Below are 13,457 nucleotides of genomic sequence, written 5' to 3'. Positions count from 1 at the left end.
TCCCTCTCTGTCCCGCTTTATGTCTCCCTCAGTGTAATTGATGTCAGAGCCAACAAGGGGATCTGCAGGAGGCATGAGCTAACAATGTGAACATGCCCTTACTTGGCTAAAGCTCATAGATCTCAGAGCACTGTTCTCCACAGCACTTCCCCACTGGCCTGGCTGCAGACTTGGACTTACACTGGCCCCTAGTGTTTAGTGAGCGTCATTACACCACAACTGCCTGCCAGAAGGTGCATCTGCTTTTTTAGCTATCACAAGAGAGGCACAAGTCAGTAAAAGCGTGTTTAATCATCAAAGAAAACCTTGAAATACAGCAGATGCATTTGGTTGTAGTCTTGCCAAATGAGACTCTAGTGGAAATAGTGTTTGAAATCTGCATAAATGACATTTTCTCCCTGTTGGGTGCATCAGTGTGAAGTCAGTGCTCCTCTGCGGCTCCGTGAGCTCCTGTGGATGCAAACAGAAACTTGTGTAATCACACACACGGAGCTTAGATATGCAAAGCGAAATCTCTGCTTTGTTTGACTTGACGGTAATTGTTGCACGCTCTGGGAACAGTGTTGTTTCCCTTCTCGTCCTCTCTCATTCCACCACTCCCAGCCTATGCTGCTTTTTCCCCAATGAAGCAACACTCCCTGGAAATAACCCCCCCCCCACTCCCCACCCTCGGACCTGATAAGTCTGCAGCTCGTGTCCATTTTTACAACTTCACCTCACTTCCCGTTTTGCAGCGTATGTAGAAGCAGGCAGATTTTCATCTTTGTCATTGTGGTATTGCATACAGACAGTGTTGGCTAATTGTGTCACAAAAAGCCAGTGAGGGTGACAGTCTCTCTGACACCAGTCACAGCATCATTGACATGGAAATATCTGGACACAGGCATGTGGAGCTTTCTATTCCGCACCAAAACTCGCTTACGACAGGCAAGTGGCCACTTCTTCATGTATGTTTGAGGAGAAGTTAGCATCTGTATGCTTGTGTTATATATGTGTGAGTGTCTGAGTGTCAGTGATGCCGGGGTGATCGATGTGAGGGGACTTGCCCGAAGCTTTATGCAGCTGTGTGTGTGAGTGCGTGTGTGTGGTGTGATATTTTGGGATGAGAGGAAGGGGTTTCATCTGTGAGGGTGGATGTGAAGCTGAGCTGCCGTCCTCTCAGCTGTGCAGTGAGAGGAAATGCAGGGGGACATGTTTATTGTGCACTTCCTCTAAGCCTCAATCAAAAACGCTTAGTTTAAAAAAAAAAAAAAAAAAAAAAACTCAAACCAGCGTCCTTTCATTCATGAAGTGCAACTGATTTTCCCAGTCGAGGGATGCGCTTTCTGTTTCAGTGTGTGTTCAGCTCATCCCTTGTTGCACTACATAGTCAAACAGAACCAGCAACAAAACTGAAACTACTCTGTCAAAACCGTTTTTATATGCTGAAACAATACAGAGACTCAGTATCAGAGTCCTGTGACTCTGTGCAGTCAAGCACAAAACACCATTAGAAAGAATCATTTCTGGACTGCTCTAAATTCAGAATCCGTCATACAGTAATTATTGCTAGGAAGCTCGCCCCCCCTGCTGTGACCGTGTTGGAGTTATCGAGCAGGAAGGAAGTGAAATCGTTTCGAGAAAAGAGGAAGTGAGAACTAGGAGGGAAAAGAGGTTTCCTGTCACCAGTGTGAACGCACTCGTACCCTCCTCTGTGTTTGCGCATGCGTGTGTGTGTGTAAGTGAGGTGTACCTGCAAGGATGAATTGTGTATCCATCTGTTAAACCAAATACATGTGTTGTGTGTGTAACCCATATTAACACCAGCATGCTCCCCCTCTCAGCACGAGTCTCATATTACCTGGATAGAGAAGGACTTTGCCAGTATTAGAGGCCAGGTAAGCTCTGACCATTTTCTGCAGCCTCTTTCTCAGCAGCTCCTCCCTCGCTGAGCAAACACACTCCAGCTTTATTGTTGTCGCCTACAGCTACATGTCTGCAATTTGTCCACTTCGCACAAGCGCACTTTTTCATTTTCGCCCCTGAAAAATCGAAATCGGCAATTGCAGCAATCCAAAAAAAGAAAAGCAACAACTTCTCAAGTGCAATGATAGGTTGGTGAAAGCTACGTCTGCCGAAAGCTCGATTATGCCACTGCTTGGTCAAGAGAGAAGTTGACTCATGCCCCGGATTTATATGGATGTGCAATGGCCTGTTCTCTCTTAAGTGTCTGCAGAGAGGGCAATAAAGAGCGATGGAGGAAAGGGCGCTTTAGGAGTGGTGAGGGCTGTTTTAAGAGACAGGATGGGCAGGAATAGACTGTTATGAGAGGGAAGACAGGGACATGCCCGGCCAGAGGCAGGAAAATCTCTGTCATCTGCAGGCAGCAGTGAGATGTCTGAATCGTCACCTCAGTCTCTCTCTCCCCCTCCCCTCCTTTCCTCCCTCCCAGCCACTTACTGTGTTGAATTGTGGGTAAAGGGAAGTGGCACAGAGTTTGGGTTTTGGAATCAAGGTAGTTGTGGTAGTTGTGTAATTTCCAATCATGGGAGCAGAGAAAAAGTTGATTTCCACCAGTCTCTCTTTTTTTTTTTTTGCTTTGTTGTTTCACCCACCCACCCAACCCTCTCTTCTCTCTCTCTCTCTCTCTCTCTCTCTCTTCCTCTTGCTCTCTCTCTCTCTCTCTCTCTCTCTCTCTCTCTCTCTCTCTCTCTCTGCCACAAGTGTGTGTGTGTTTGGGGTTGGTTGGGTGCAGGACTGTGAGAAGCAGGCTCTTCCTTCCTGCATGCTTTGGTTCCAGTTCACTTCAGATTCAGTCAGTCACTGAGGACACACCAGGCAAATCAGACCAACACAGAGAGAAAGAGAGAGGGAGGCAGACAGAGGGAGGACAGCAACGATAATGAAGATGAAGAGTTAATAAAATATATAGCAGGCGGCCCCTGTAGAGAGAATAGATAAAGGGCACAGCCTGACAGATTGTTTTTTTTTCTATATTTACTGCGCTTCACAGAACTAATCCTAACATGAGTGCAGAGATGAGTCTGAAGAGTGCCGGTGGTGAGATGAGGTGAGGTTTAAAGTGATTTATGTGAGGTAGAACTGTGTTTGCCTCGTCACGGACAATGGCCGGGATGATAAAATGGTCTGAGAGATGCTGAGATGGAGAAGGACAGGAGAAAGTTCAGGCTGCTGAACTTTCTGACCCTCTACTTGCCCAAAAAGAACAAAGCTTCAGCCGGCAGCCCCGCTCACTGCCACAGCTGCAGATCAACAGCTGCAACAGACACCAACACTTTACCTGCACCAAGGAACCCCTGGACGGTAAAGTGACACCTCATCTTTGATAAAGTGCAGGTAGAGCCCGGTGAGATGTTAGTGGTGTTTTGATGTTTTTAAGCTGAGAGGTTGCATCTATTAATAATGCAAAGACTTTACGCTGCTATACTTGCTGTCATTTGTGGCTGTTTAAAAAAAGCAAGGTGCAGCCCAAAGCTTGCATGTTCAACTCTGGTTTCCTGTTGTCAAATAAAGTCCCGGGCTGTGGTGGTTTATGGTGTTTACTGTTGACGGTGTATTATCGAAACTTTGATCAAGGCATCACTGTTCAATCAGTCTGTCAGTCTTGCAGACTTTTTTCTCAGGGATGCATCTGCTGATTATTTTTCATTAATCAGATGTTTTTTTGTTTTCTTCATCTCATTCATTGGTTCACATTCACAGAGTCAGAATAATGAGAAATGTCCCTTGTGACTTCACAGCAGAAGGTTGAAGAATGAATGCTTGATAAATCACCAGAATGAGTTTCTAACTGAATATTTATCAGCTTACTTACTGATCAATCAAATAAATGTTTGATCTTGAATTTAAAATGATACTTATTCATAATTGTCGTGTTTTTATTTTATGCTGCAAACTGCTTACAGCCAAATTTCTCAACCAATCAACTGTTTCAGTAATCGTTCTGATATAATGATTTCAGCTCTACTTTGTAGCCCTAAATTTACACATGAAAACCTCTGAGCAGCTGTGAACTTCCTGGTAGAGAAGTTGAAAACAGTGTTGTTGCCCATGCCCTCCAAACAGCTCCCTAGAGTGTAACCATTGCTGTGTGTCTTGGTGTAGTAGGGGCTGTGGTGATCATAAGCACAGAGATGTGAGGCTGGTCTCTAGAAAGCTACTTGTTGTTGTGGATGATGTTGATGTTTGGGTACATCTGTGCTGGGTGTCGATGACTTGTGGTTTGGCTGACACCAGGTCAGATTCGATTCACGTCTTCATTGGGTTGAGTTCTCACCAGGGCCAGCAGAACGAGCTCCACCCAAAAGACAAGCAAAGCAGAACGTTGAGCCATAACAACAAACAGAATAAAATGAACAGTTTGAGTTTGAGTTTTGCATTGCACTTTTTTTTCTACAATTTTGCCAGGTTCACAGTTTTTTTACTTCCATTTTATGTTGCAGTCTTCACCATTTCCAGAAAACCCTCTTAAAACACACACACACACACATACACTGTGCCCACTGGGTGTAATCACTCTTACACACACATCGCTCTTTGCTGTGCTTCCTCTTTCTGAGCGTTTTATTTTTGATGTTATTTACAGCAGCAGAAACTCTCATGACAGAAACCTACTCTGACACTTCACTGTTTTATCAATTTGTTTTGCCATCACTGACGCTTTTATGCTTCTTTCTCCTCTGTTTTGCACTCTGCAGGAAGATGGAGACATCAAGGAGATCAACATTACCCATGTGGTCAAAGAGGGCTCAGAGAAGGCTGACGCCTCTCAGTTTGAGCTGCTCAAAGTTTTGGGACAGGGATCCTTTGGCAAGGTAACACACTCACACACAAACAACACTCTAAACTGCTCCTTTAGCTCATCTTTCTTCTCCCTCCTTTATTCTTTCAGACTCTCAAACTGGTTTTGTTGCTGTTTTTTTGTTTTTCTGCATATTATAGGTGTTCCTGGTGCGAAAGGTGACACCTCCAGATGCGAACCAGCTCTATGCCATGAAGGTGCTCAAGAAGGCCACACTCAAAGGTACAGTGGCACGTGATGGTACTGAAGGGTGTTTATCACAACGGCATGTTGGCATTGTGGTTACAGAAACTCCCATAACTGAGAGGTGTGAGTTTACATAAACCCCAAGTGAACCTCATCTGAACCCATCAGTAGGTGCCCTGGCAGACTTTCCCACACTCCCTCACACCTGCGTAAATTGTACAAACGTGTGTGTATTTATTGTTTTGACATTTTGGAAAATGAATTGACTGTAATAATCTCTAATGGCAGTTTCAAGTGAATTAATTTTTTTTTGGATTTGAGGCAGGTAATCAGAAAAAATAAGCATTAAAAAAAAAAGAAATTCTGTTGAACAAATATTTTCAGACATCTGCTCAAAACTCACAGATTAAATGGATAATGGCGACAATCATGAATTAGAAATGTGTATTTATTGTTTTTGTTGAGGGCGTAGGTTTTCAGAAAAACTTTCTATTTTACTTTGCTCCTCTTCAGATGAAGGTACCCCCAGTTTCACATAAAAGACTTGCTGCTTTTCCTGTAACTCAAAAGGAATAAGACATTGTGGTGTGTTAGACCACCACCACTTGCTTGTGTGTCACTGACACTGTGTGATTCATTTTCTTCCACAAACATCAAGGTGTTGAGATGTGTTCACACAACCCACACCCCATATCGATGTGATGGCTCTCAAATGTGCAGATTTACACATTTTATTTGCATGGTGAAGTAGAAATTATACGTCCGGATTCACTTTAGACTTTACAACAGAGTTGTTCTTCCTGCGGAAACACAGCGTCTATACAACAATGAATCGCTGTGTCCTTGACTGCAGACAACAGTGCTTTGCAGTTGAAGTTGCACTGTTTGTGTTGAAGTTAAGCACATAAAACTGAACTGTATTCTCTTATTCATCCGTCAGTGAGAGATCGTGTGAGGACCAAGATGGAGAGAGATATCCTGGCAGATGTCAACCACCCGTTTGTTGTCAAACTGCACTATGGTGAGTCAGCCTGAAGATTCAAACCTAGAAAACATTTTGTTGGCTCTGCTGCACTGATGTCACTGTTTTATCTGTTAAATCCAATTTGACTGAAAGTTGTTCTTGTGTTTGTTTGTAGCTTTCCAAACTGAGGGGAAGTTGTACTTGATCCTGGACTTCCTCAGAGGAGGAGATCTCTTCACCAGACTCTCTAAAGAGGTGAGAGTGATTAGATTGGGATGTTTTTGCTGACCAGGCTTTTCTTTTCTCTTCAGCCATAAGCCCACTCGTATATTTCACTTGATATAAAATATTTATCTAATTTTGTTTCTCCAGCTCTAATGGTATTATTCTTTTTTCACTGTGTCATGCTCTCTCCCAGGTGATGTTCACAGAGGAGGATGTCAAGTTTTATCTGGCAGAGTTGGCGTTAGGACTGGACCACCTCCACAGCCTGGGCATCATTTACAGAGACCTTAAACCTGAAAAGTAAGAAACAGTGACGGGAATTGAATCATACACATACAAATACATATTTGGATATCAAGATCTGAGTCATCATTGATCTTTCAATTAATCCAGTAAATAGGAGATGACACGGTTTCACATTTGCAGAATCAGATCTCAGAACACATGTGGGTTCTTGTAACCTTTATGGAAAAGCTTTTATTGCTGCTGCTGTGCTCTCTGAAGAAGCTTTTTTATTTGGAGTAATCTAATAAATGATGCATCACCAAACAACCTGGACAGTCAGTGATGCAGTTTATTTATTCAGTGCTTATAATTATATGAAACCTATTTACTCCATGATAGATACTCTTAAAGGCACCTGGTGGAATTTTCCATGCAGAGCTGTCGTTCCTCACCAAACTGTGATATATGTGTGTTTTTAAGCAGAAACTAACATTATAAAAGCAAACCTGCCTCATTAAACATTAGCAAATCCCCTTTTAAGTGTTGAACCATGCGTCATTTACATTAGCTTGCCGTTTTCTTCTCTCCATTTTAATTGCTACTTCTTTTTTACGGTACATTAGTTCCACCAGCTGATGTTTATTCTCCGATGTTCAATCTGCTGTTCCCCCTGTGTTTGTGGCGTGCATGTGCACCCTCACGTATGTAGTGATAGAAAACAATACACGTTTTTCAATTATTACTCTGCGGTGCTGCTACAGGGCTCCATTAAAGGTTGTTTATATGTTTTTATAGCGATAAGCGACACTACAGCACATAAAAAAAAGTTGGTACCAGTGTCAGCAATGTGTGATGTGTCTTAATATGTTCACACCTTCTAAGACACTATTATTTTTTTTACATTTGATGTTTTCTTTCAGCATTCTCCTGGATGAAGAGGGTCATATCAAACTCACAGGTGAGGCTCCTGCTCCTTCTTTTACACCCAGCCTCTTTACCAAACACACACACAACACACACACTCTCCTCTCATCCACCCCCTCGACCTTCATTACTCACCATGTGGTGACAGCTTTATCTCGCTGACTCATGAGTTCTGCATATGGGCCCGTATGTGTTCCCCGAGTTAATTATTACACTTTATCTTATCGTCGTCCATAATCACGTCCATTTATTTTTCCCGGGTCCTCCTGCCATTGAACCAAAGGTGACCTTAGGAAGCTTAGGAAGACACACTGATGAATCTTCAGAGGGATGAACACAGACATGTAGATAAAGTGTTGTGAGATGGAATATGAGATTCATCCTTCTGCTAAATATATAGTGGTGTCTGGTATCTTTTATTTACTTCATCATGGCAGTAATTAAAAAGAAAATTGAACAAGAGAGGGCCTGTTACTCAGCTACAAGACACTGATTCACATTGACAGAATAAAATAGTGTGGTACATTCGGATGCTGTAAAGTGATGCATAGACTCTTCTCTGTATTTTTTTTTTCAGATTTTGGTTTGTGCAAAGAAGCCATTGATCATGAAAAGAAAGCTTATTCCTTCTGTGGAACTGTGGAGTACATGGCACCGGAGGTTGTGAACAGGCAGGGACACGACCACAGCGCCGACTGGTGGTCATTTGGAGTATTAATGGTAAAAAAAAAAAACATTTTTATTTTAGACTTGAAGAAAAGAGTAGCAACTAAATTATTATGCATCTTGGATTGTAAATGCTTGTTGTATGTTTTTTTCCCAGTTTGAGATGTTGACAGGAGCGCTGCCATTTCAAGGGAAGGACCGCAAAGAAACTATGAACCTCATTCTGAAGTGAGTATCCTCTGGATGGAAGAAGAATCTAACACAGGAACCTGCAGTGCTTATTCCAAAAAGAAAAAAAAATCTTGATTTCTGGTGAAATAATATAAGCTGAGTGTCGTCTGTCTCTCCCTGCAGGGCCCGTCTGGGAATGCCTCAGTTCCTGAGTGCAGAGGCCCAGTCTCTGCTCCGGGCTTTGTTCAAGAGAAACCCTGCCAACAGACTGGGTAAGTACCAGCTCATGAACATGCCTGTCACAGATGGCAGCAGACAGTATCAGCCTGTTTGACACAGTTTCAGAAAGAAGGGTGTTTGCAAAAAATATCATCATTTAGTCACGTGAATCTCAACCACAGAACAATGACACATTTCTGAACAAACAGGATCTTGTGCTGACGGTGCAGAGGAGATCAAACGACATGGCTTCTTCTCCACCATAGACTGGAATGTGAGTGTTGTGATATTTTAATACATGCACAATAGAAACTACAGACTTGAGAGGATTTTCTTCTAGCTGTGGTACATTCACCTGAGTGAGGGTCTTTTCTTACTTGCAGAAACTCTTCAGGAGAGAAATGAAGCCTCCATTCAGACCAGCGGTGGCGCGCCCGGACGATACTTTCTACTTCGACTCTGAGTTCACCTCCCGCACCCCTAAAGGTCAGTGGTCAAAACTGAGAGAAGATCTGTGCTGTCTTATGAAATGACCCATGTGTATTTCCTACCTGGGGTTTCTCCATGAAAAAAGACGCTGAAAAGAAAAATCAATACAGGATTTCGATTTAAGGGAGACACAGTGCTGAGTTCAACACTATTAAAATGCAGTAGAACATAATCATAACAGTGCTTGTCTATAGCAGTGGCTCATCACTAGCATCAGCAGCAACACTTGTATTATTATATTACAGATTCCCCTGGCGTGCCCCCAAGTGCTGGAGCTCACCAGCTTTTCAGAGGCTTCAGCTTCATCGCGTCGACTCTGTTGGATGAGGAAGGCTCAGTGGAGCCAGTACAGCCTACACCACATCCAGTTGTCCAGGTCAGACTAACTGTCTCGGTGTAACTGCACGGTTCAACATGTGGCTAAATAGCGGTTGTGAAAGAGGAAAGAGGAAAACTAAGTGCATACCACGGTGTTAGATCCTGTTTGATTCCTGGCGGGAGCAGAAATTAGCTTAGCATGTCGTTAGAAATTAATTTAGCTTAACTCCTGAAAACCATCAGCATCTCTCTGGCTTGTCAGCTCTGTCAGTCCGTCACGCCTCTCCACTCACCGCCTGTCTTCAAATCTCAACTCTTCCTCTGCAGCAATTGCACGGGAAAAACCTGCTGTTCAGCGATGGCTACGTACTGAAGGAAGACATCGGCATGGGCTCCTTCTCCGTCTGTAAACGATGCATCCACAAAACCACCAACGCAGAGTACGCTGTCAAGGTACGAACACACACCGGGTGTACAAACAACACAGTTCACTGCTGTGTGTGTGTAATTTTTTTTAAATTATTTTTAGAATATCTCTCAAGGAAGGATGCTTAATTATATTAAATATGCTTTGTTTATTAGTTAATGAGTGGGCTTCTTGTAATTAACAGATGATTGACAAGACCAGCACGGATCCTTCTGAGGAGATAGAGATTCTACTCAGATATGGACAGCACCCCAACATCATCACGCTGAAGGATGTGAGTATAAAGACACACTACTGTTTTCCTCAGGCGTTAAATGTACTGAATGTCTCAGGTGGAGATCGTCATCGTAATCTTTTTCCCCGTGTGTGTGTTTGTGTATCTGTGTCAGGTGTACGATAACGGTAAGCAGGTGTTCCTGGTGACGGAGCTGATGCGCGGTGGCGAGCTGCTGGATCGGATCCTCAGGCAGAAGTTCTTCTCGGAGAGAGAGGCCAGCGCCGTGCTTCACACCATCACCAGGACTGTGGAGTACCTGCACTCACAGGGGGTGAGGATAACTAGCATTGAATTATTATGTTGTTTAATTGTTTTATTTAAAAATAAATGAGTTGAGTTGGTGAGTGAACAGAAACAAAACGGAATCCAAAACAGATTCTAAAATGGTGAAGTAAACGTCAGGGATGCTGTGCTATGAGCAGAAATAAAGGAACTAGTTCAGATAAAGTGCAGAAGTTGTTTATGGTATTTGAAAGCTAGTTTAAATAAACACATAGTAGCTGGGAACCTTTCTGCATATGCAGCAGGTGCCTCAGGCTTGCTAGTGTTTGGCAACTTCCCTTTCAATTTGCAGTGGACCACTGTTCTGAATAAGTATTGTTTCTTTTTTTACTTGCGCAATATTTTCTTTACCTTTTGTGACAAGAATTTTAAACTGTGCTCATTGGACCTCAGTTCACAGCAGAAAACACAACTTTTAGGTGCACAAGGACATGGTTTCCTTACTCTGTGACCTCTCACTCTCCAGGTGGTGCACAGAGACCTGAAGCCCAGCAACATCCTCTACGTTGACGAGTCTGGGAATCCGGAGTCGATCAGGATCTGTGACTTTGGCTTCGCTAAGCAGCTGCGTGCCAACAACGGCCTGCTGATGACCCCGTGCTACACTGCTAACTTTGTGGCGCCTGAGGTGAGCGGGTCTCGTGCAGTCACTCTTGAGCTTGTAATGTGAAGACTGTCTCTAGCGTACTGTGAAACTGTGAATAATTAATTAAAACATAAACAGCGACAGACGCCGAAATAAAACGTGTGACTATCTGTGACTACATCACAGGTGTTGAAGCGTCAGGGCTACGATGAGGGGTGTGACATCTGGAGTCTGGGAGTCTTACTGTACACCATGCTGGCTGGGTAAATGGAAACACACACACTCTCGTCTGATTTTCTGTTCCTCACTGACCACACTCATTATATCACCTGTCAATTTTCTCTCACCAGTTTTACCCCATTTGCCAACGGGCCTGAGGACACTCCCAATGAGATCCTGAACAGGATAGGTAACGGTCACTTCGGCCTGACCGGTGGCAACTGGGACACTGTGTCTGATGTGGCCAAGGTAGAGCTCCAAATCTGACCATTCGCTCTTTTTTGTTTCTGTTCTTCAGAGACGACCACAGTCAGTTTCATATTTATTTATATTTTATTTTATATCTGCTCCCTGTAGGACCTCGTGTCCAAGATGCTTCACGTGGATCCTCATCAGAGACTGACTGCCAGGCAGGTCCTCAAACATCCCTGGATCGTCCAGAGAGACAAACTACCAAACAGCCAGCTGCCACACCAGGACCCCAAACTGGTCAAGGTAACAGAGCTGAGTGCATCATTACAAACATAATTATTCTAGTGCATGTGTCAGAGCCATTTCATGAAATACTGGATGGAAATATAGCCATTTTTATTTTTAACAGACCATTACACAGTGGGTGATAATTGAATAACTCATAATGCATCACCAGAATCAGATTTTTTGTACACAATAATGTAATAGTAAACTGTAAAAGTATTTTATTGAAATAAAAACTACAGTATGACCCAGCAGGTAACGGTTGCAAGAATTACGGTTTCTGACTGACAGTGACACCATATGATTTAGGATTGAAAATGAAGAATTCCACATATTTATATGTTTTAAATGCATCACAAATTATGTTAAGCATATTAAAGCGCAATTAGGTAAAATAAACTGGTATTTGGTTGTGTTTTAAAGAACCAAACTCTTATACCTGAATGTTGGATCGTGACAATTGTTATTTTTGGGCACTCTCACCATGCTGTTGTTTATGCACAGGGTGCGATGGCGGCCACCTACTCCGCCCTGAAGAACTCTCAGCCACCTCCAGAGCTCAAGCCGATCGAGAGCTCCTTCCTGGCCCAGAGGCGCGTCAAGAAGCTTCCCTCCACCTCCCTGTAGAGACTCAAAAACAACCAGTCATCTCACTGGAGAACGACCAAAACCACTCCTCCTGGCTCCACCCCACCCAGACGGCTTGCTCTGGGACTCCCTGTCCACTCGTCACTACCAGCCAAGGAACACTGACTGTGGTCCTGCGTCCCATTCTTGTGACCTCAGTCGTCCCGCTCTCGCTGTCATCCTCCTTGTTCGGGCTCCTCAGCCGCTGTTAGCCCGTCTCCTTGGACTAGGAAAAAGATTGTGAAGATGAATGGGGGGGCGATGAGGATGGGGGGAAAAAAAAGGAAAGAAAAATGTGGGTGCAGGTTTTTGGCAGATGTGTCAGTGTCACGTGGCTGTTTGTGTGAGTGTGTGTGTGTGTGTGTTGTGAGTGTGTGAGTGCATGACCTGCCACAGAGTGGGAGCAGTCATGTTTGCGATTTTGACAAAGAAAGTTTTCTCCCCTCAGTGTTGCTGTAATTGGTTGTCATTCAGCTTGCTGCACGCCTGTCTGTCTGCCTGTTTCGTTGTCTGTCTCCCTGTTCTTTTTGTAAAGTTGATGAGCTTTATATCACCGGTTGTGCTGCCAAAAATCAACCCGTGCCGACAGCACAAAACCACAGTACTGTCCAACTGCTGTTCAATGTTTTTTTTTTTTTTTTTGAAAGAGCATTATTAATATGAATATAAAACATTTCTGCCATAAATGCCTGTTTGGCTTTGGTACAGCCAGAAAATGGAGATTCTGGGAAATGTCAAAATGCTGATGTTTTGGTTAATGTCAATCTATGCTTGTATTTTATTTTACAGAGAGTTTGTGTGTATGTGTGTGTGTCTCGATTGCATGACTTGCAGTGTGTGCGTGTGTGTATGAAAGAGTGAGTGTATGTTATGTCTTGCGGGATGCTGCAGGGTCATGTGCATGGTCCGGTGACGTGATGATGTCGTGTGGCTTCATGGTTTCTCTCCTCTCCCTTTTTCTCTGCTTGGTCCATCTGCTGGCAACCATTTGAGATGTCTGTTATTTTTATTACTACAAAAACTAGTAAAATAGGTGGCTTTCTGTGAAAGAAAACTTGCCCAAGGAACAGTGTGGCATGTTGAAATTCTATATTTGCTTTGTTTTCTTGTTTTCTCCAGTTTTTCTTTTTCACTGTGTTTCTTGGATAATGCATATTGGACGCTGTTTCCTGTGTTGGCTGCTTTTGTTGTTGATTGTTTAGTTTTTTTTTCTTTTTGTCCAAAGAAAGTGGTGATTTAAAAAAGTGAAAGACATGCTGAGCACATCAGTCTGTGGACGTTATCGCCGTACAGGTCTCTTCTTCTCCTGTTTTCAACATGTAAGGAGGACAGCCTGGCTGTTGTCTTTACAGAATCGAGCACGCGGAGGCAGCC

General features: G+C 43.4%; 1 protein-coding gene across 5 annotated transcripts in view; it reads left to right on the top strand.

Annotated features, from left to right (window-relative positions):
- The window catches only part of rps6ka1 (ribosomal protein S6 kinase a, polypeptide 1), a 41,745-nt gene extending 29,426 nt beyond the window's left edge, over nucleotides 1–12,319 (top strand). For 3 of the 5 annotated variants that reach the window (XM_083998710.1, XM_083998712.1, XM_083998709.1), the window contains 20 exons: nucleotides 4,698–4,814; nucleotides 4,942–5,023; nucleotides 5,928–6,008; nucleotides 6,127–6,206; nucleotides 6,370–6,476; nucleotides 7,322–7,359; nucleotides 7,903–8,045; nucleotides 8,149–8,219; nucleotides 8,346–8,434; nucleotides 8,591–8,655; nucleotides 8,765–8,867; nucleotides 9,116–9,246; nucleotides 9,516–9,641; nucleotides 9,800–9,889; nucleotides 10,005–10,163; nucleotides 10,641–10,802; nucleotides 10,947–11,023; nucleotides 11,111–11,228; nucleotides 11,337–11,474; nucleotides 11,961–12,319. In XM_083998710.1, coding sequence (XP_083854836.1) covers nucleotides 4,698–4,814; nucleotides 4,942–5,023; nucleotides 5,928–6,008; nucleotides 6,127–6,206; nucleotides 6,370–6,476; nucleotides 7,322–7,359; nucleotides 7,903–8,045; nucleotides 8,149–8,219; nucleotides 8,346–8,434; nucleotides 8,591–8,655; nucleotides 8,765–8,867; nucleotides 9,116–9,246; nucleotides 9,516–9,641; nucleotides 9,800–9,889; nucleotides 10,005–10,163; nucleotides 10,641–10,802; nucleotides 10,947–11,023; nucleotides 11,111–11,228; nucleotides 11,337–11,474; nucleotides 11,961–12,083 — 2,100 coding nt within the window. In that variant the 3' untranslated portion in view covers nucleotides 12,084–12,319. Of the gene's footprint in view, nucleotides 1–1,834; nucleotides 1,878–2,817; nucleotides 3,304–4,697; nucleotides 4,815–4,941; nucleotides 5,024–5,927; nucleotides 6,009–6,126; nucleotides 6,207–6,369; nucleotides 6,477–7,321; nucleotides 7,360–7,902; nucleotides 8,046–8,148; nucleotides 8,220–8,345; nucleotides 8,435–8,590; nucleotides 8,656–8,764; nucleotides 8,868–9,115; nucleotides 9,247–9,515; nucleotides 9,642–9,799; nucleotides 9,890–10,004; nucleotides 10,164–10,640; nucleotides 10,803–10,946; nucleotides 11,024–11,110; nucleotides 11,229–11,336; nucleotides 11,475–11,960 lie in introns of those variants that run through there. The other 2 variants (XM_083998713.1, XM_083998711.1) reach the window with 2 other exon arrangements.
- The last annotated feature ends 1,138 nt before the right edge of the window (nucleotides 12,320–13,457 follow it).

Source organism: Trachurus trachurus (assembly GCF_905171665.1).
Source record: "Trachurus trachurus genome assembly, chromosome: 22".
Lineage (NCBI taxonomy): Eukaryota > Metazoa > Chordata > Actinopteri > Carangiformes > Carangidae > Trachurus > Trachurus trachurus.
The sequence above is the reverse complement of the archived record's forward strand: the minus strand, read 5'-3'. Positions and strand labels throughout refer to the sequence as shown.